The 21,771-nt window shown below is 39.8% G+C and overlaps 2 protein-coding genes across 4 annotated transcripts; both read left to right on the forward strand.

Annotated features, from left to right (window-relative positions):
- The first annotated feature begins 39 nt into the window (after window positions 1-39).
- LOC145498151 (uncharacterized) lies at window positions 40-13,366 on the forward strand. 2 transcript variants are annotated; one of them, XM_081478033.1, is made up of 18 exons: window positions 40-223; window positions 2,076-2,139; window positions 2,312-2,346; window positions 2,490-2,548; window positions 3,100-3,216; window positions 3,669-3,709; window positions 3,809-3,850; window positions 5,471-5,657; window positions 5,975-6,064; window positions 6,463-6,647; window positions 7,273-7,378; window positions 7,488-7,553; window positions 8,372-8,476; window positions 8,547-8,656; window positions 9,284-9,404; window positions 9,970-10,035; window positions 10,335-10,409; window positions 10,797-13,366. In XM_081478033.1, exons 1-18 carry the CDS (start codon window positions 175-177, stop codon window positions 12,261-12,263), a joined length of 2,985 nt encoding a protein of 994 aa, XP_081334159.1. In that variant the 5' UTR covers window positions 40-174; the 3' UTR covers window positions 12,264-13,366. The 2 variants fall into 2 exon arrangements, with proteins under 2 accessions (XP_081334159.1, XP_081334161.1); XM_081478035.1 differs by having other exon boundaries at window positions 2,079-2,139.
- A 97-nt stretch (window positions 13,367-13,463) lies between these two features.
- LOC145498153 (uncharacterized) lies at window positions 13,464-21,769 on the forward strand. Of its 2 annotated transcripts, XM_081478037.1 has the most exons (9): window positions 13,464-15,407; window positions 16,375-16,546; window positions 17,153-17,254; window positions 17,626-17,786; window positions 18,187-18,421; window positions 18,865-19,091; window positions 19,397-19,591; window positions 20,053-20,112; window positions 21,312-21,769. In XM_081478037.1, exons 1-9 carry the CDS (start codon window positions 15,064-15,066, stop codon window positions 21,487-21,489), a joined length of 1,674 nt encoding a protein of 557 aa, XP_081334163.1. In that variant the 5' UTR covers window positions 13,464-15,063; the 3' UTR covers window positions 21,490-21,769. The 2 variants fall into 2 exon arrangements, with proteins under 2 accessions (XP_081334163.1, XP_081334164.1); XM_081478038.1 differs by lacking the exon at window positions 20,053-20,112.
- The last annotated feature ends 2 nt before the right edge of the window (window positions 21,770-21,771 follow it).

The raw sequence follows: 21,771 nt of genomic DNA on the forward strand, positions 1-21,771 counted from the left end.
CGTCATTTGGATATGCTTGAGTGACTTCAACCAAAATGACGTCTGCTAATGGCGGGAACAGTTTAGCAAGCTGAAAATATCAGGGTTTTTACCAGCGAAAATGTGGTAGAATGGTAAATAATCTAATACCAGAAGGAAGATAAATGCCTAAGTGTTCCACTTGCAAGATTTGGTATGGGTTCGAAGGCAAAAAAGGATAGAAGGAGCGTCGACATTCTCGACGGTAAGACCTCGCCTCCGTTTGTCGCTGCGAGCATTTGTTCTGTAATTTATGCAAGGATGAAGGATCTTTTCGGCCGCAATGTAAGGCGTGATATTGAACGATTTGTACTTTGCCCTCGCCTGGCTTACGCTTATATCGCTTTGAACTTAACATTAGCGAGATTCTGCAGTATTTAGAGCCAATTCTGGAATCCTCGTTGTACACAAAGGCTCTGTAAAGCGAAAGCTTTGGCGCCCTTGAATTCGTGACTGAAATGCTCTTGTGCGAAAATATATTCATATCCCCAAGGTTCTGTTGTATCTCCAATCGAGTAAATAATATCGGGGGACATATGCTGAACGAAACCTAATCACATTGGCATTGAATTCGGACTCGCAGATGCCGATCGGTGTAATTCCACGGTCACTGAACAACGTTTCGTACGGTTTGCGTGTTTTGGTATTGTTTGTTATCGGGTTTCAAACCATGTGATTTAACTGGGGAGTGTATGTATTATTTATAAGATTTAGTTTTTGCCTAAAAATGTTTTCCTTCCCGCGCTTTGGTGCCACCAGTTTGGCTCTGTGGATTTCCTTCTAGGTAACTAATTCTACCTCACATATTTTACATTGTACATTTGTGGTGAAGCTTTCTGATCGGATGTTGTGAATCAAATTATGCGACTTGCGTAATTTCCTGGAGGCAGTACATAATCGAAATTATAGACTTGATTATACGGCTATATATTCCCTAAGTGAAGTATGTGAAGGTCATACATAGCCGCCATAACTTTGTCAAATGAAATTGTTACTTTCAGTGTCTTCGACACGGCATATAATCAGGGTTTAAAGGTCTAACATCGTAGGAGTTCCATCTGAGCGTAATCTCCTCTCATTTCCTCCTTCAGTTTCGTTGATTGCGTTACACTATACGATCTAGTATCAATTTACAAGTATTGTTCAAATATATTCATTACATTTCTAAATAGTTCTAGGTAGTATTTTGTTATATACCAAGAAAATATAGCTCTTTGGTGATCATGTGCTGAACTCTCCACACCTGTTTGACTGATTATGTACTGATTTATTGAGGTAGAGTTCCATGCTGGTCACTCCAGGGTGTCTTGTTCGTTTTTTTTAATGACAGGTCTATTGTTGTGACCTCTAGCATATATTTAGTGTCGGGATAGAGCATCAGGTTTTTTCAAAGGGTAGTGAAAAAAAAGTCTGAATATCTTTAACTGCTTGAATTTTCTTGATTTCAGCTCATGATTTTTAATATTTCTTGAAGGGGGTTGTTCACACTAGTTTTGCTTTTCTCTCTTCAATTTCATGATGTTAAGTGAATCAAAAATCAGATATTCATTTCTACAAATTATTCTTAGCTATGTAACAATGAATAAGACTTTGTTTGTCTTGTGACGGTGATCATCTGTTTGAGGGTAATCGTGAAAAGGCCTGCCATTGGTGACTGACTGAAGATGACTTCCACTCAAGTTATAGAAATGTCAGTCTGCAGTAGTAATCCATTTCAGGATTACCCTCACTCTGTCAATTACACTTAACCAGCTGGTTTATTATGGTTTCCCACAATTTTAGCAGGAAGGTTATTGATTTTTAAGGGCAAGCAAATCTTTTTGAACTGAACTTCTTTGTAAGAAAAAGTTTCTTGAAGATCGTTAAATCGTATGGATAAAATTGGCCTCTAAGCTGGTCACTTCGCCCAGTGCCCAGTCCTTATAACTAAGCCTCTGACTGAACACAATCATTTACTTGGTGGTTCTAACCATTTTGTAAATAATGTTTAGACGTATACACCAGCCTGTATAACAGAAAGGTTATTTATGTTGTACATACATTGCTTTTCTTCTTAGAAGATGATGAAGTGGATTTAGATAAAAAAGCAAGCAAGAAAGCTAAGCAAGGAGATGTTAAAGGGTGATTATGGTTTTGAAAGCTTGTATCCAATCAATTTTTGTGTCCCTTAAAACTTCTGACAAAATGTCTCACTGAAAAGTGAACAAAAAATGGAAGGAAAAAACAGTGTCTGTGTATTTACAATTTTCATTATTGACATATTAAGCTTATGGCTGTCTCTGCTGTTAAACAGGCTGCTGAATTCAATTATTGCTGATGAGATTAAAGGTGAGCGTTAAATAAAATTAATTCTTAAACCTTGTGCATTGCTTTATAGTTTTCTCTTTTGATGGAGAAAAGAGTACATGTACATGGCTTAGTTACCTTTGCCACCAGTTAACATGATATCAATAATGTTATTTCTTTCACAGGATCTTCTCGTCCTCCATCTCCTGCCAGTTTTTCTCTTGAGGGTCGCAAACCTGCAGAGGTAAGTTGTAGATTAATTACATTTCTGAACATGCAGTGCTTAATTAAATGAGAGTGTAATTTTCATAGTGATGAAAACTTTATAGGGCCCTTGATCAGTTTGAATGAGGTAAACTAATGCACCAAAAGTGTGCCATTTACACTTCTAAAGTGGATATCAAAACTTGCTTAGGTAATTAGTAACTTTCATCCCTAGAGCTGCCGGGAGTTGAAAGATGAGAGTTGTATGAAAATTGTTTAGTATCACAGCAAGAGTCTGCAAGTGTGGGCTAAATGAAATAAAACTCTCCAGATGCATTGCTAGAAAAAAGTGCCCTCCTGTCACAGACAAGTGACTTTTCATGTTCACTTGGATGGTCAAGAGTCCAAGGAAGTTGTCAAAATAAAAAAAAACAGTAGGCTAAGACTTGCCCAGGGCAAGCTGGAATTCAAGTTATTGTGAGCCCTGCAGGTGTGCATGTGATTGTTTTCAGAACCTGAGTAAGTAAACAAACAGATGTTTAATGATCTACATGTATTTAATTTTGCCTTTGTTATTTGTTACCATTTCAGATATTTCGCACTGATTTGATTAGTGCCATGAAATTACCAGACCATCAGAATTTAAGTCCAGAGAACTACATAACTATCACAGATCAGTGGAGACAGGAATGGGAGCGGGGAGTACAGGTAATGTAACTCCTCAAAATGAATTCTTTTCACCTCATTCAATGCATTTCTCTAAATGTTTGTAACAGGAGTTTGGTAACTAGTACATTAAGATAATATCTCCTATTTGATTTGATTTTTTGTTTGTTTGTTATTCTCAGTACAATTGTTATTGTCAAAGATTTCTACATTGTGTAACTTGACAACTTCTACATGTACATGTAGAAATAATTTTTTGAATCAACAATTAAAGCTTTCAGTGACGTGTTTTGGAGAACTGCAATCAAAGTTACATCCGAAGAGACACAATTCTGTACATTTGATGAGACGCAATTCTCTTAAAAAAGAAATTATCCGTTTTTCCAGAAGCAGTTGTCTTCGGTTCCTGGTATAATAAACTTAACCCAAACCATACAAAGTCAAGTTTTGTTTGTGATTTCTTTTGAACATAATATCTTTTGTCTCTGTTTCAGGTACCTGTTAATCCAGAAGGTGTTTTTCAACCATCTTTCAGGTGAGTGATTTATCCTTGATTACTTGTTTTTCTGTGTGGTTGTTGATCATTTGAGCTTTGAAAGTCACTTATGTGATTTTGTCTTTTTTCTATATACAGACCAGTGGAACCATTGTTCAAGAGGACAGTGAACTTTAAACTGTATGTAACTTCTCCCAATCCCAAAACAAAAATAATAACTTTCACTAATAAAGGGATAAAAGTTGATATGTTTGCCATGTTTCTTAGATGTTACAGTGAAACTCACAAAATCATGAACGCCTGAAATATGTCTGGAATGTTTATAGAGTCCTAAAGTGTGACGTCACAAAAAATTAAATTTGAGAAATTATGGGATTTGGCACCATTTTCAAATAGAGCGTCCTTAAAAAAGGGTCCTTGCCAAAAATTACCTCTTAATTGTAATTCCCAGTTGAAATATAAAGGATGAAAATTTGGTACAGCCCCATATAAATCTCTCTAATTTTGAGTCAGTTCTAAACTGAAGAAACTGAAACAAATTTTGAAGGGTTTGTATGGGATGCTATCAAACTTTGATCCCTTATATCTTTATTGGGAATTGCAATTCAGAGCTAATCTTTTGGACGAGGGCATCTTTTAGGATCCTCTACAAGAATATGACATCATATCCCATAAAGGGAAGGTGAAGGTGTACTGATGAGTTTCCATCGGTCACAGAACAGATTTGTTTCGTTTCAAAAGGTCTCAAAATATATCCTCCATTTTGGTTATACAAGACATTAGATAATTCATTGCTGTGTACAAGCTATTTGAACACTAGCAAAGAGGGTTTGGGATATTTTTAACATGAAAAAACTATTTTCACAAAGCATTGTGCCGGGCCAATACAACTGGCAGCCATTGAATCACTCAAGTGCGAACGATCCAAATCAGTGCTATCATTATTTTGTTTCATTATTTAGATAATGACGAAAAGCGACGAGTGATATTGATGAAAATGGAAGTCACCATTATGTTTTGTAATATGTGAATCAAGTGCAAATTTACTTTGAGAAGGATCAGCGTAAAAGTTAGGTGTTTACTGTTTGCTACAACTAATTCCAAAATTAGCAAACATTTGCATTTATCGTCGTCAATATTTCCAGGTGTTTAGATCACCGAATTACCAGGCCCAAGGGATTGTAATTATTTGCTAAAATAAATTGAGTCCCTAGTTTAACCAAAGATGATACCAGGGTTAGTGAAACCTCCAAAATTTTAAATTTTTATTCATCCCTATTTATAGCTTTGTCAAATTAACCGTCGCTTCACTTTGGTAACTGTACACGTCAGTAGGATTCTTGTTTTCCAAAATCCCTCAAACTAAGTACTGGATGCGGTTCTCAATACAATTATTTAGACTTTCAGTAATATGTAAAGACAGACAGTGTATCTTGGGATAAAGCAAAAACCAAAACTATACTTATAGTTCCGTGATCAATGCAATACATCAGTTTTCTGTGGTTTCTGTGATTGATGATCTCACTCATGATTGGTTATGGACAATAAACATTCCAGACATATTTTATGTTCGGTGTTGTTCAGTGTTGTGAGTTTGACTGTAAGTGAATCAGAAAGTCATTTCTGCAAATTACTTTTAGCTACGTATGTAAAGATGAATACGACTTTGTTTGTTTTCTTGTATTTCTTTGTTTTTAGCTATGTGTTTGTAATAGTAAATTGTCTGCAATGCAGGACATTATTTTGTTGTTTTTTTTGTACACATTTATGTGTGGATCATTCTTGTGCTGTTTTCAACAGGCCAAGCAAATTGCTTAGTACTCCAACTAAAGCTAGAGGAAGACCACCAGGTTCAAAGTGTCCCTATGACTTAGGAAGAATGGATGTGGAGTGGCTTACAAGTTTAAACAAGTCACAGCAAAACAAGGGTTTGATGGAGTTAGAAGAGGCTGTTTTGGAAAAGGCTCTGGCGTACATTGAAAACAAGGTATCTTCCGATTAGAAGAATGCACAGTCATGCAGTTGTTAGAGAAAGAAATTATTGATGAGGTGCTATTAGTTTAAATTCTTGTAAACTTCAGCTGAAATCTCACAAAAATTATCCCAAATTATTAAAAATTATCCCAACATTTAGCTAACAGAGACAGCTATGGTACAAAAAAAAAAAAAATCAGAAAACCATGATCTTGGGAGACTTAACTGAAGTATTCTACTCTTCAAGTCAGCTCAAGTAGATCTTTTGTATCACTGAAGCCAGATACTTGAAGTCAACTTTTGTGATAATGAATGTGAATTTTATCCTAGTGTTATGACAACATGGGGCATGCTATAGTCACTCAAGAAGGCCTTAGTATAGAATATGATGAGGATGTGTGCTGTGATGTCTGCCAATCTGTAAGTTCTTTGTATATACTTTGTACTGTAAGTAACTGTATTAATAGAAATAAGGAGAAGTAATTTTTTGGTTCATTTCTGTCGAGATTACTACCAGAAGCTTTGGAAGGTACTGGGTTGTTAGATTTGGGCTGAACCCCCCTCCCCCCTCCTTGCCCCATCGCCAGCAACAACAACAAACATACAAACAAACAATAGAGCTCAGCTATCTTGAACACAATCCCATCAGTTGGAAATCATATATACTTTCAACACTGGTATTGGTATCGGTTCCTGTCACTTGTCATCTAAAATCTTTAGCACAGTATAATAGTCATCCTGATTCCCTGTGCTCTATGAGTTCTTTAATCAAGATTTTTAAAACAACTGCTCCATGTATGTGTTCTCTGTTTTTACAGCCTGATAGCGAGGAAACCAATGAGATGGTGTTCTGTGATGCCTGTGACATCTGTGTTCACCAGGCCTGTTATGGCATCCAGAACATTCCAGCTGGTAGCTGGCTTTGTCATCCATGTCGTAAGGGCATCAAAAATTCTCCCTGTGTTCTATGCCCTCTTTCTGGTGGTGCAATGAAAAGGACGAAGTAAGTTATGAAGATTGTATGTATTCAAAGCCAGTTTTGTATTATCTGTTGCTTTTTAAGTCCGGGGTTTGATTTTCATGCCAGTAATGCTCATGTTTTACTGCTGTAGCTCACGTGTTTGCTCACTAACAGAAACATTAGCCTTCAAAAAAAAATCTCAGTTGACTTGTGTAGGAAAACCATGTGGTTGATCAAAAGAAAGCCTGTTTACAGAGACAGGAATGGGAAATTTTATACTGAGTCCAATTGGACTGTTAACTAGACTGTACAAAGCAAGGCTGTGATGTACTCTGTAAGAAAAATTACGAGTTTTTCCAGTCGCCCAAAGGCAAAACTCAGTCGCCTGTGGTACCTGGTGACTTCTATAGCACAGCCCTGCAAAGAAATCCTGATTTTTCAAACCTCCTGGTAACTTGAACCAAAAGTCGATTCCCTCCCTTAGTCAAACACTGTAATTTTACCCTTGTTATACCAATCTACCTGCTTTTTCTAACCAATGTTCATTTCCATTGGTGGTTTGAAAACTTGGGATACCATTATCTTCCATTGAGTTCCTCTGTATCATTTGAGTATGTGTATCATCTTTGTTTATACCCTGATTAACTTTTGGTCAAAATGTGTTTAGAAATGGCAAGGGCTGGGTTCATGTCAGTTGTGCTCTGTGGATTCCTGAAGTTGGGTTTGGAAATGTTCCCAAGATGGAACCTGTCACAAGGATTGAAAATATTCCTGTAAGTTAAAAACATTACTTTTGATTGAGGAAATATTCCTTTTGATGATTTCTAACTTATCCCTGTCTTGTAAAGGCTAAATTTGTTTCATCTCACTGTTTATTAACAGGCCAGCAGGTGGAATCTAGTGTGCTCATTATGCCGTGAGAAGGTTGGAGCCTGTATCCAATGCACAGTGAGTACAAACCAATGACTGACCGACAGAGTGATTGCTGAGCTCCTTATACCTTCCTTGCAAATTGTCTAGTTTACACCAAGTATTTCTTATAAATATTGCAACTACAGTTGAACCTCTGGTTGCAACCACCTCTTGTAAGTGACCACCTCTCCTCAGCGACCAGTTTAGTAGAATACCAAGAGTTTCCCAGTCCAATCACTATATTTGGAATCTCTTGTAAGCGACCACCTCATGTGAGCAACCACGACCACTTTTAGAGCTAAAAGTTCAAAATTTTCTTTTGTGTTTAACGTCCTGTTAGCAACCACTTGACAGATAATAGAGAGGAAATTGAATCATAAGGTGTAACAGTATTGTATTCCTGGGTAGTACAACAGACAGAAATTTCTTAGTGGGGAGGACCGGAGTGTTTTTTTTTTTCCTTGAAATTGACTTTTCACATGAATGGTGCATAGGGCAAGTCTCTGCAATTATCATATTCTAATGAGGCAAAATTTGGACCCAATATGTCTAAACTCTTGTAGGCGACCACCTTCTGTAAGCGACCACCTAGGCTTGACATTCTGGCTGGGTGCTTACGGAGGTTTGACTGTATTTCAATGTGCCCTCCATTTAGCATGAGTAGACATAACCCCCATCACCTGCTCAATTCATACTTGTTAGGATAGCTTTGCAATGCGATGTAGGGCCATGCAGTCCTTATATGAGACAAGCCATAAATCAAAGAATTTACTCTGTAGTAATATGTCGGAGATAACCCGTGAATTTTCTTCTAAACATTAACGCATTTTCTTTCTGTGCTTTTTGCTTTGAAGGTCAAAAGTTGTGTTACAGCTTTCCACGTAACATGTGGGTTTAAACATGGCCTTGAAATGAGGACTGTTTTGGATGATAATGCCACAGATGGTGTTAGGCACATTGTAAGTATTCTCTTTCAACATGCGCTTGCTCAGTGGCTTGTTAACTCACTTCATTATTATTCTTATGCAGAGTTATTGTACCAAGCATAGTCACAAGTCCAGATCGCCCAGTAAGAAAACTAAGGAAGAGGATAAAGGAACAACTTCTGCTGAAGATGCAGAGAATTTACGACAAAAGAGGTAACGTCTAAAATGTAGCTGGATCTAAGAAAATCTAACAGTGATGGTTTGATTTTTTAGAAAAGGACTTGACAAATGATAGGACTACAGTAGGAAGTGAGGATGACTAACAATGGCTAGGATGGAAATGGATTGCAATATGGACAAACTTAAGAATGGAGGCAGAAATCATAGCTAGATAACAGGAAGCCCAACAATAATGGCTTGATTTTGTAGAATAGGGCTTGACAAATGACAGGACCACAGTAGAAAGTGAGGATAAGTAATGATGTCATGGATGGGAATGGATTACCGTATGAAAAAACTTGAAAACGTCAGACATAAAAGGAGCTCAGTCACGGTGTTTTGAGTTGTTTTTGCCATGTACACACTTACCTTTAAATTGAAGGAAACCTGAACGTAGTAGTTTACAAAGATAGAAAAACTCCAAACAGGTAACAATAAACCATAGAGGAACAAGGATGATTAAGGATGGAGAAGATTAACACGGATTACAAACGACGAACGTGAAAAATTTAGGCTTAACTTTTCAAGATGCACAAACCGTGATGTAGCCCCTTTAAGTTCTTAAAATACTTTCAGAACAGACGGAATTTTAAATTGTATTTTTTCATTTGCTCTTTGTAGATTGAAACAGATGGAGGAAGAGTTCTACAAGTTTGTCAGCCCTGCTGAGATTGCCAAGGATCTGAACCTTCCCAAAGAACTTGCCACCAAGATCCACAAGTTTTGGGCGCTTAAGAGAAAGGTATCGTATATCCCAGTTAATCGCAAAATAGATAAAAGTTCGCCACTTGTGTCGGCTTGTGACTTCATCTGGTCATTATTTACATGCAGTCACTTGACTTGCAATGAATTGCACCTTCTTCGATCAGATCAATTTTTTACGCCAGTGGGGGCTCAGTTTACACTGGTTTGTCATTTAACCAAAGGTTCTGCAGCCTTGTTCTCAATCGTATTTCGCTAGGCTAGAGCTTGGCTGTTTTGGCAGCCCTAGTACACTTGCAGATAAAGTAGCGAGTTCTTTTGGCCATCCAAAGGAAGTCTTTACTCAAGTTTTGTACAGTTGGACCCCACTAATTCGAACTCGGTCATTACAAATTCCCCGTTATCTCGAACTCAAAAACTATTTCCCCTGGATTTGCCCTTAAGTCATTTTTTATCGATTATTTCCTAGGGGCTATTTCGAACTATTTTTTCGTTTCCCCTGAGAGTTCGAAATAGCGGGATTCAACTGTATTGCAAAATTGCGTCCACTTGCTCCTCCGTATCACCAGAGTTAAAAAGAAAAACCAAACTTTTGTTTCTGTTAGGCTCAGGATGACGTCCCTCTGCTTCCACCAACTCTTCAACAACAGGAGAAGCTGTCAGGAAAACAGGTGGGTGAAGTTATCAAAGGGTGCTTGGTCACAGTATGTTAGGTAGGTCCGTGCATTTTTGCAACTATGAATTCTAATTGGCGGTCTTTGATTGGTTATAGTTGGTGTGGTGCCCTAATATACACGTACTTAGATAAAAACCTCAAATCATATTTAAATTAAATTATCGTAATATGAGTGCCTCCTTAAATTGTGGAAATTTTAGAGCTTGATGGAAGAAAACTCTGAAATGACTACTTCGAGAACGCTCATTCTTGTTGAATGGACACTTGTTACATTGTTTATTGTGTTATTTTCAGGGTGCTGTAAATTCTTCCAGCAATCTTCAGGCTCAGCTAGAGCGAATCGTGAAACTGAGGTGTAACCTGGAGAAGGTGAGACTTCTAGATCAATCAGTCAGTCAGTCAGTCAATGACTTTGTCAGAATCTATAGCCGAGGGTAAAGACTCTTTACTAATTGGGGACACTTAAAAAATTATAGAATACGTTGATCAACGTATTTCAGTTCCTTTGATTATAATGAATTAATGCCAGAACTTTCTGTGGACTGAATTCTTGCACAGTTGCTGTTTCATTTTAGTAACTACACCACCGCACGTTTCGATCCCCTAGAGATTCCCCCCTAGAGAATTTTTCAGCTAAATTTGCGCCCTGTTCCCTGAAGAATTCGGAAAAACGGGTCATTTAGCCCACCAGACCCGGCACTTTTATTGGTTTAATATTTGCACGTATTGTACTTAGACACACTTTCCACTTTGCAGTTACGTAACCTGTGCTACATGGTTACCAAGCGAGAAAAGATGCGCCGTGAGTTATACCGAGCTCGTGAGGAAGTCTTCTGGCAGGAGCACGCGGTGATGACAGACGAGTCATGCGACATGGACGAGGAGGCAGTTCACTGGGTACTCACCATGTGTAAAGACAACTTCAGTGGCGACGGCAGCTTGCCTGCCGCCGGTGAAGGCGGCGGCTGCGGTAGCGTGGCGGAGTCGCTCTCCTCTAGGATAAGCAGTACGATGGAGTCTTCCAGTACTACCAGCAGTTCAGGAGACTGTTCCAGTACAGAGCACAATTCAGAGGGAGGGGATGGTGACCCTGATAGCAGGGGTAGGGCTGTTGATGAAGTAGTCAACATTGTAGAAGAGGTCCTAGTCTCGTCACCAGCGAGGAGAACTCGCAGAAACAGCCACCTTGTGACACAATCTTCCTCGTCCAGCCAGTCGGCAGATTCAGCAGCTGGCTCTAGTAAAGAACTGGAAAGCATAACGAATAGTGATAATGAAACCACGAGAAGAAAACGAACTCGGACTAAGACTCTAAGCTTTAGTGAAACAAGCGCCACCGCGCTCAAGCGTGTACTGCGGAACACGATAACTGAGTTGGAAGAAACTACTGTGGGACATGACAGTCATCAGCAAGGCGCCTCTGAGAAACCACAGAGACGCCGGAGGCGACACTTTTCATTTCCAAATGCTGTGAAGGAATCGAAAGAGGAAAGCGATAAAGAAACAGTCGGGAATTCTGAAGAAGAGAGGCAGAATTCTGACGCAGTGTCGCGTGAAACGCGCGGGCGATTCTCTCGTTCAGTGAAGGCCAGCAAGAAACCGGAAACAGCTGAGACCGGAAGTGAAGACGACCCAACGGTGAAACCGGAAGTTGACGATGAGAGTCGAAAAGAAAACGACCCGCTCAGACCAGAAAACGTGGTTGAACTTGAGGAGACTGGAAAGACCGTCAAACGGAAACGCTCTAAAAGCACATCAGCAATGGAAGATAACACTAGAAATAAACAGGCGCGAATAACGGACTACGTACGGCGAAGATCTCCTGGCCGAAAAGAACCGAGGTCCCCTAGATCACCGAGAACAAGAGCAAACAGTCAAAACAGCGATTCTGAAGAACACGATCAAGGTAAAACCGACGCAGATGTAGATTCAAATTCCAAACGCGTACCCGCGCCAAGGTCGTTTAGTAACGGAAGAGAGACTACAAGTGACAAGTCATGTCCTCATTGTAAACTTCAGCACGATAAACTGTCCAAGTGTAGCTGGCGCTGTAAGGAAGGCAGCCACACGGCAGAGTGTGAGGATAACTGGAACAGAAGAGAACTTAGGGTGCGAACCTTTCAATCACCCAAGTCTCGCGCGAGATGTTCTCATGTAGTCTCCACTAAGCCTCATTGTTGTAGTAGTCTAATGACTAAGTTTTGTCACGCAACAGTTACATGAGTAAGGCAGTCTTTATTTATTTGTCGGTTGAGGTGAGATCTGGGGTAGCACGGATGATGAGACGTTTTTCTTCACACTTTATAGGCTGATTTAGCAACAGGACGGGAACGTCAGACGACGACTGCAGGGCGCGCGGAATAACCTGGATTCTGTTCTAATTTGACCATATTTGAGTATTTGTACTGCGCGCGCCGTTGTCAAGTGACGTTCCCGTTCTCTTGCTAAATCAGCCTAATACTCGTCCCCTCTACGAGAGACATCGCGAAATTCCATACTGAGACACAGTGCTACGGAGAGCCTGCAAAGAGAGAAATCAACAGTCACACCTGGCAGAGTTCACACACCCTAGAACCAAATAAATAAAGACTGGGTACGAGTCTGGATCAGGTCGGCTAAGAGAGAATGCTGGGAAGGGTTAGTGAGTGCAATCAAAATTGACCTGGAAGTGTTCTAGCTTCTTTCTTTTCTACTGAATTGCAGAGTTGAAAGAAATTTTCAATATTTTTTTTAAACTTGTGTAGAATATTGTTTGGTTGGTAATATAGGTTAGATCTTGCCCTCATCCCGGAATTACTTATTGTAGTTAAAATATTTAGAGTTTTAGTCTTTATGTAGCCATTTCTCGTCCAAGTTAAGTAGAAACTATGTGATTTTGGATATCGTCCAGATTTTGGGCCTTGTCTTTTTACTCCAGTTCTTATTTTCTTTCTCCTGAGCAACCACAGGTAACCCAGCTATTAATTTGTCCGGTATTTGTCGATAGTCAGGATGGTTCACATAGAACCTGAACACCATTTCTTCCTAGTTTTTACCCTCGGCAGGTAGTTCTTCACTGTAGGTTTTATCACTGGTGTACCTGTGGTAAAGCTAACGTTCCCGCCTGAGCGGCTTGAGTTACGCTTGTTGCATAACGTTTCGTTACGTCGCAGCGACGCAGTGTTACAAGGTGCGCTACATCAAGCGCGTTGTTAACGAACTCGAATTAAAGCTTGGTCGCAAGAAAAGGCGCTTCGTTCGGATTGGATTTATTCGCCATCACTTTGCAGCTGGGTTTGGGTTTGGTCTGTTTGTTGTGTCAAAGAATAAATTTTCTGTTAATACTTGCTGACTAGACTGTTTTTAAGTACCAATTGAGGGCCTGTTTATATGGATAAAAGTTGTCCGTGTTCGGAGGTTGCCCTCTCATGTGCCATCTTTTGAAGAATGCGCATGATATGGTAGGTGAGTTTAAGAAAGTCAGCTCGGACCCAGTGTCTGCCTACCTTCCTCAGCCCCGAGCCAACTTTGTCATTTCTTAGAAAGACAGTTCGCTGTTATTTATGTACGATTATTTCAAATTCCCTCGCCGAGGTAGCTGGGTATTGAGGTTGACCTTCCCTTTTTCCGTCGGTATAAATGTGTTTATTAAAAACTGGATCATTGGATAATACAATTCGAGAGTTTTCTTTGGCTTAGCCATCATGGGTTATGAGCAATTAGTATATACCACACAAGTGAATAGTGCTTTTCGCGCGCTCTGGTTAACTTCGAGGTGATTAGCAAGTACTATTCACCTCCAAGCAGCCGGCGCGAGAGATTTTAAAATTTGCGACCGCTTGCCACACATAAAATAACGTCAGTTTTGGTCCGCTAATTATTCAGCTTGTGTGTTATATACTAAAACAACTATTTACCTCAATGTCGGTGAAAGTGATGGATATTTACCTCCACTTCGGTGAATAATTGTTAATTATGCCATGCTCTACAAATATGGTAAGCGTACGCGTGAATCTCTGGGGCGTTTTTATTTCAGTCTAGTTCTCTATAATTTTGGGGGCGTTTTTAATAAAACAATTATTCCACTCACGCTTGTTGGATATGAGATGATTATAGCCAACTCGGCGATAAGCGCGTCGTTGGCTATCTACCATCTCGTATCTAACGCGCGCTCTCCGCGCGCTCGTGGAATAATTGTAAAATTATTCGCCAAAACACGCCAACCAATTCCCAGTCGTTGCGGGGCTGCTAGGAGCGCGCGCTAAAACATTTGAGGGAAGTGAATGGAGTCGCTCGTGTTCATTTTTGAACGCTCAAGAGCTATACTGAATTAAGTAAAATTAAATAGTTCAAAAGTGCAAATTTAGCTATTTTTGACAAAATTAAACATAGCTTTTAATTTGTTTTTATTCCGACTTTAGCAAAGGTCGATGTCTAAATAAAAAGTTTGTCACTCATCTTATTCTCTCCTATTCTGAATTCCAGCTAAGCCTCTAGATTCAAGCTGGGACAGAATAAGATAAACTAAAAAAAATGTTAAAATAATTCTTCGACTTTCTTCAGACACGAGCTTGCCATTTATGAGCCATAATACCCGCACTGCTCCCCATCCCCCAACTCCCACTTCCCGTCCTAAGACCTTCATTAAGTCTCTTTTTAATCTGACTCGCATGCGTTTCCATGACGAGGTTCAAGCAGATGAATTATTTCACTCTTACAATGCTAATTTTGTTTGATTTTCAAAAACAGACGTCCATAGAAGCTTTTATTGTTTTTCTTTAATATGCATATTAAAGTCCCTCTGCGAAACTCACTCACTCCACTCTTATCAACAGATTATATTAGCCCGTCAATCAAGATATTGACCTGTGCCACGCTTGGCGGCCCGGTTGATACTCGCGGCGCTTTCGTCCTCTAACGGGACGAGAATAAACAAGATATGAGAAGCGTTTGTTGATCTTTTGACGGTATTTGTCCGAGAATCGTTTGGTGCTCTCTTCCTTTTTATTTCTTATTTTACAAGTCAAACTACTTTCTTGACACCATGACCTGTAATGCGTCTGTGACGAATTCATGCGGACCAGGAGGTGTCTGCACTGGGACCGCGAATGCAAGTTCTTGTTTCTGCAGTGCAGGCTATGTTTTTAACGATGCCGGGCTTTGTGAGGAGCCAAAAATACCTATGGCCTATTCAGCGGTGGCATCTTTTTGTTGGCTGTGCTTTCTTCTTGTTTTGGGGAAGTTCCTTCGCCTGTACGTATGGATCTTCCAGAAGCTTTACCTACCTGCCTCCGTCATTGGCGGGATTCTAGGTTTGATTGTACTGCAAGTAGCCAGCCTCAACAAAGATGTTTCTAAATTTATCGCATTAAATTTCACCAGAGGATGGTATGTAATTTTTTTGTTGTGTGTGTTAGCTAAGAAGCGAGATGTGTAAGCTTAAGTGTATATAAATAAAGACATAACACCCCCTAAATACTGGTTTTGGTGAACATTTACATAGAGAAACCCAGTGATGAAATCGCAATTCAGCTTTTCAATCGGGAATTCTTGGGCGGAAATTGCGAAGTACTGCCATTAAGCTAAGGTTTTTACTACCTTGTCACGACGAAAATCAGGATAATAAGACATTTAAGTTAAGATTTAAATTTCAAAATTTAATCGTTCCACGAACATTAATTACACAATTTCCAGATTGTTTTTTCTTGTCGCGAAATTGCCTATCAAAAGATGTTTTTCGCTGTCATGCGCTTTGAAGTACTCGTGCACCTTGATTTTAATTTGTGGAAAAAGTAAGGCTAGAAGTACATCACGTACAAGGGACCCTGATAATTACTTTCCTTTATGGCCTGAAACAATATACTTTTCTTTTAAAAGATTGAAATTCAGACCAGTTGCCAGAGCCCACTGTCTCTTGATTTCTGCTGGCTGAGAGAGGGATGAGAGTTGACTGCTTATGGGCCTTACATATAATGGTGTAAACATGAGGTTTGGTAACCCCATTCTTCTGCCCCCATCATTTTGTTGCTGATTCTCAGTGTGCTTAGTACACAAAGTGCCTTGCACTGTCTCAGATCAAGGCCTCCTTGGTCAACAGGGTCGGAAAAATTCATTCTTTATGCCTTTTGCCCCTACCCTCCCCTGTGCAATGTTGACAAAACACTTTCATCTAACGCAAGGTTGCATTTTACCGTTTTCCAACATGAAAGGAGGCATGGGGTGCTGACACTTATTCTCGTGTAGTCTGTAGGTATTACGCTTATAATTTCATGTTTTTGCGCATTTTCAAACACATTCTGTCCAAGGTTGCAGTAGCTGGCCGACATGAGCTATATTTCTCTTTCTTTCTCCCTAGGTACAACCTGGCAGGATTCCTCATCAATATTGTGTTCTCATCATTGTTTCTTGGTACCCAGATTCCTAATGTGGCAGTGGTATGGAAGCAGGCAGGACCACAGCTTATGTATGGCATGCTTATTGCCTGGGGACAATGGATTGTCGCACTTGTTGTGACTGGTGCTCTGTTGGTAAGGTCTCCTTACTACCCTAGTGGTCATCACCACATTTCTCCTATGATAATTTCCCTACCTGTATACATGAACTTTTTCTAATAGCCAGTTGTTCTATACTGAGAAAGCATGCATACTTAACAATAATTGTTGGACAAGGCTGAGCAAAATATTGTGATTTGTCAGTGGCTAGTGGATCAATTATTTGCTGAAGCTGAAGGCTGATTGAGGCAAATAATTAATCTATGAGACACTGACAAATGACAATATTGTGCAAAAACTGAGTCCAATAATTGTTTTATCATTCATTCACCAAGTTTGTTTTCATATTTAAATAATTCTCTGACAGCTCAGGGAAGTGATCTGTCATTTTTCACACAAGAGCATGGTTACAATACACATGAGCACAGGATATTGTTTGCAACAAACCACATTTGGACGGTATTTTGCAAGAGCAGACCATTATTTGTAGGCAGTTATTTGCAGGTCATGTGGTGGGCTTTCTGTCAATGAAAAGGAATAAAAAATGCATTGATTGATAAAGTGCACTAATGGTAATTTTAGCCACATTCTTCTTGTATTGCACCATTGGATGAATTAGTTACCAGGTCCCATTGTTTGCAGATTCCTGCTTTTGGTGTCAGTCCTTTATTTGCTACTGTTCTTCCTGTGGGGTTTGCAGGTGGTCATGGGACTGCTGGAGGACTCACGCCAACATACAAAGCAGTAAGTTACCATGATGAGATAATTAACTTTATCATCCATCAAATGTTTGCGCTCGTGTGCAATTGGTCTAAACACATCATGTGACTGAATATGCCCCAGCGAAAACTGGGGAGTATAGCCAAGTGATTTTCCCTAATTTTCCAAACTGCATGTGTTGCAAAAAATATTTGAAGGATAGTGTTCATAATGGCCTCCATTTGGCAGGAAAAGTGCTTGGATATTTGTCCTTCAACATTATCTGTTCCTTAAAGCTCACACTTTTCCTTGAGCTATGTTCTCGGAAATTTGTTCACTTCCCAGAACAGAATGATGTCCAAGAACACTCAGTTATCCACTGATCAGATCTCACACTAGATTGTTTTGTTCCACAGCTTGGATTTCCTAATGGCGGAGACTTTGGTTTGGCCAGTGCAACTCTGGGACTTGTTTTTTCAGTCATTTGTGGTGTAATGTTAGTTAACATTGCCACTCACAGGGGATGGGTGAAGAGGGAGAGGATTGACACAGCTCAGGAGGTCAAGATATCCATTAGGTTGGTATAGATAACATCCTTTTCTTTAAACTCTAACACACAAGTGTGTCTCCATGACTGCATGGGCCCCCAGAACAAATAAACCCCCATTGCTATCAGGCTTTTAGCCAGATGGGTGTGCAGGTATCCTGTGGACAGCCACTTATTAAAGAAAATTGTTTTATTTTTCATAATAAATAATTGTTCGTTTGAGCAGAACATAATATTAGCACATTTTTGGACGCCCACTTTTCAAATACTGGCTAAAAGCCTGGTTGCTATTAAATATTCATACTTCCCCAGCACCTTCAAGGCACTTTGTTTTTTTTCAGAGTTCTACTGTACAACTAGGTTATAACTAATTTTCCACCCAGTCGTATACTTGTCTGCCTTACCTAAGTCTTCTTTCACATTTTCCAAGGGGTGTATATGCAGTTGGCAGTCGGCCCTCAGCTGGAGTTCAAACAGTTAGAGCAAGTTCTATAGACGTGCTGGCATTTCACCTGGCAGTACTGGGAATAGCTATGTTGATTGGTTATGGATTAAAGCAGGGACTGATTGCAATTGAAAGCACTTCACAGAAGCTCAAGGATCTTAACTTTCTCTCTGGCATACCCCTGTTTCCACTGTGTATGGCTGGAGGTATTATTATTCAGGTTAGGAGATGAGTTTACATTGTTTTACCATCAAACTGAAACAACCGACCAACCAATCAATCAGTAAAATTTTTACATCAGTTCTGTAGCTTCGTCGAGGCACAGTGGCTTCATGGTTAGTGTACTCCTCTCTGGACTGAGTGGTCCAGGTTCAAGCCCTGGCTGGGGTCATTGTGTTGTGGTGCTGGGCAAGACGCTTTACTCTCACAGTGCCTCTCTCCACTCAGGTGTGTAAATGGGTACCGGTGAATTTAATGCTGGGGGTAACCCTGCAATGGACTAGCATCCCATCCAGGGGGGGAGTAGAAATATCCCTAGTTGCTTCATGCTGTGGAAACCAGAGATAAGCACCACTTGGCTTGTATGCAGACTCTACCTTTACCTTTTTCGGTAGCTATGACTGTAGATAGTCTTTTAATCTTAGTGAATGTCTTCCCTTTCAGCTTATCATTGAGAGAATCCAGAGCATTAATGAATTGATTGATGCATCTCTTATGGAAAGGATAGCATCCTCTTCATTAGATTTCCTCATAACTTCAGCTGTGGCTACGGTAGATGTCTCTGCTGTTGCTGTCGACATTGCTCCTCTCCTAATCCTGTGCGTGTGTGGTTTTATCTGGAACTTCATCATGTTAGGCTGTTTGTCAAGACTTCTCTTACCCAATCACTGGTATGTTAGAGGAAAACCAATAATGCTGTTTGTCTTGCTCTGCAGCATTTCCTTGTCATTGGTGTCTTCAAGGACAAGCGTGTGCACATACACCCCTATCCCAACCACATATACCCTCATATTCCTGTGTCTATTAAGTCTGTGAAAATGAGGAGTTTTCCCTCTCTCTACCCTGGGCAACAAAAGAGAGTAATCTGTTTTGATCAGTACATTATGACCATGACAATTTTGCCAAACTCAAATCAAGTGACAGGACTGGCAACTGTTTGTCTTGGCAGTTACTCTGAATTTCTTTTTGTTGACAGGTTTGAGAGAGCAATCGCTGACTTTGGAATGAATACAGGTGTGATTGCGACAGGACTAATTCTGTTACGTATGGTGGATCCCGAGAGTAGGACTCCTGTGCCTGCTGATTTTGCCTTCAAACAGCTTCTGCACTCTCCATTCATGGGTGGAGGGATCTGGACTTGCCTTGCTCTTCCTTTGCTAAGTATCCTGAAGTACGGAAAGAACTGAGTCTTGTTTATGTTAATCTTGATATTGTGACCAGAAATATTTCTTTGTAGGATCTCTGTTTTATAATTTGCTATTCTGTAAGTTTCATGTCTGTGTCTAGCGATTTTGTAATGAAACAGTTTCTTCACTTCTAACTTCAATAGGAGATGACTTAAAACTCTCCAGGCCAGGCTTGTAAGAAAATATGTATGTTGACTAATATAGATAATTTGTATACTGACTGGACCTAAAAGATTGGTACACCTCAAATTCCCCCAACTACCAAATTGTATTGTGACAAAATTATAACATTAATTCTGTGCATGCACATTATTAGACTAAAATGTCAGTAAATTATATCCCACTCCCAGCCCAGAGTGGGAGATGGCTGAGATTTTAGGCTGGTGTGAAAAAAACAACATGCATTTTAGACCTGTAATTTGTTATTTTGGTTTTTTAATTCCAGCATCTGGGTTGTTACAATCATTGCAACAGTTGTATTCAGCTTGTGGCTTTTAAGCTTCTTGTAAGTTTTGCAGATTTCTGTGTGTACGTGTCGTTTACAGTATCTGGGGAGTCAACGTTCTGAATATGTTTGACAGACTCTCTCCTCTCTCAACCCACCTGTATACTTGTCTAACAAGGTACAAGGTCAGCAAACTTAGTTTAGGAGATAGCCTTATGATTGACTGGTATCCGAAACCAGTACAAGCTTTTACTAGTACCTATGGGGCCAACTCAGGAGGCGGGGTACTCTGGATTTCAAGTGATGGGGGTGATCGAAGGATTTTTTTGGGTTTGAAATTTTTGATTTCGTGATTTTTTGGGCAGGAAAATTTTGGCAAGTATTTTTTTTTTGGTAGCTTGATTTAAGTAGGGGTTTTTGGAAGTATTCAAAACAACCTGAAGATTTGTGATAGTTCCCACATATCCCAGCCACATACATGTAGTTCTGTGTCATATATATGTGCAGACATTTTTTTCATCAATTTGCCCTGGGTAATTACCCAAGAATGATATTAGAATGTATTTTATGCTGTGAACAAAGCCATTACAGATGCAATGTAGTTCATAAAGCATGACATGATGGGGTTGTTCATGTAATGTTCTTGCCCAGGGTGGTCTTGTTTAGCGTTGTCATTCTGCATAATGTTATTGTTGTAACAGAATATGTTCTTGGGTGTCTCGAGTGTTGTTATTAACGATGACCATCACCTCCAGAAAAGGTTCTTACTCCAGATGGCGTGATGAATAAATAAACACAAACATTCCATTACTCTTTCCATTTTTCGTATTGTATCATTTAATGCTCTCTGGAAATTTTTATGGCTTGGAAATTCTGGTTGGAAATTTTGGGGGAGTTAAATTTTGGTCTCGGGATTTTTTGGGGTTTTAATTTTTGCCCCAATTTGATAATCCCTGTCACTTGAAATCCGGAATACCTTCACTTTGAGGTAGACCTTAATATACTGTAGATTCAGGGCTCCAAAAAGTGCTAGCCAGTAGTCTGAGGTGAGTAGATTTTCCTTGCAGACAAGTAACTTTTTGCTGGCAGGATCACTTATCTCCTCAGACTTGTGGGAGAACAACTCTACTCCTGCATTTACAGTGGCTCTCCACCTTTTGAATATAAGGAAGTCTAAGCACTAATCCATGGGAACTCAGTTCAAGTTATGTCACCATAACTAACATCTGTTAACTTTTCTCTCTTCCTGCTCCTTCCAGCTTCTACTTTCGCAAGCGATACACAGGGACATGTAGCTGCAGTTTGTGTGCCATGGAGAAGCCAGGTGTTTTATCCCATGAAGACAGTTATCTGGATATCTCAGGAGAGAACCATGAAATTGAAAATCATCAAGAAATGGATGGACTTTCACTTGAAAAGCCTCAGGATGACATGTAAACAAGAAGTGCTAGATATATTAGCTGAAATCCACTAGTCCTGGGTAGATGCAGCAGTTTGAGAGACTCAGAAAAAGCTATCCAGCCCTGCTTATCTGAATAATGTCTGTGAGTGAGACTGGGTTGATGATACAGAATGGACTCTCTAGAATATGACTCTCTAGAATAATAAGTATTTGTGGGACAATTCTACAGTCAGAAGGATATGGTTATTACTATTATTGAGTGTGGGTTTCTGTGGTTTGTAGATAATTTGATTTGTGGATCGCGTGTGTGTGTGGGG

The sequence above is a fragment of the Orbicella franksi genome, chromosome 9, assembly GCF_964199315.1.
Source record: "Orbicella franksi chromosome 9, jaOrbFran1.1, whole genome shotgun sequence".
Lineage (NCBI taxonomy): Eukaryota > Metazoa > Cnidaria > Anthozoa > Scleractinia > Merulinidae > Orbicella > Orbicella franksi.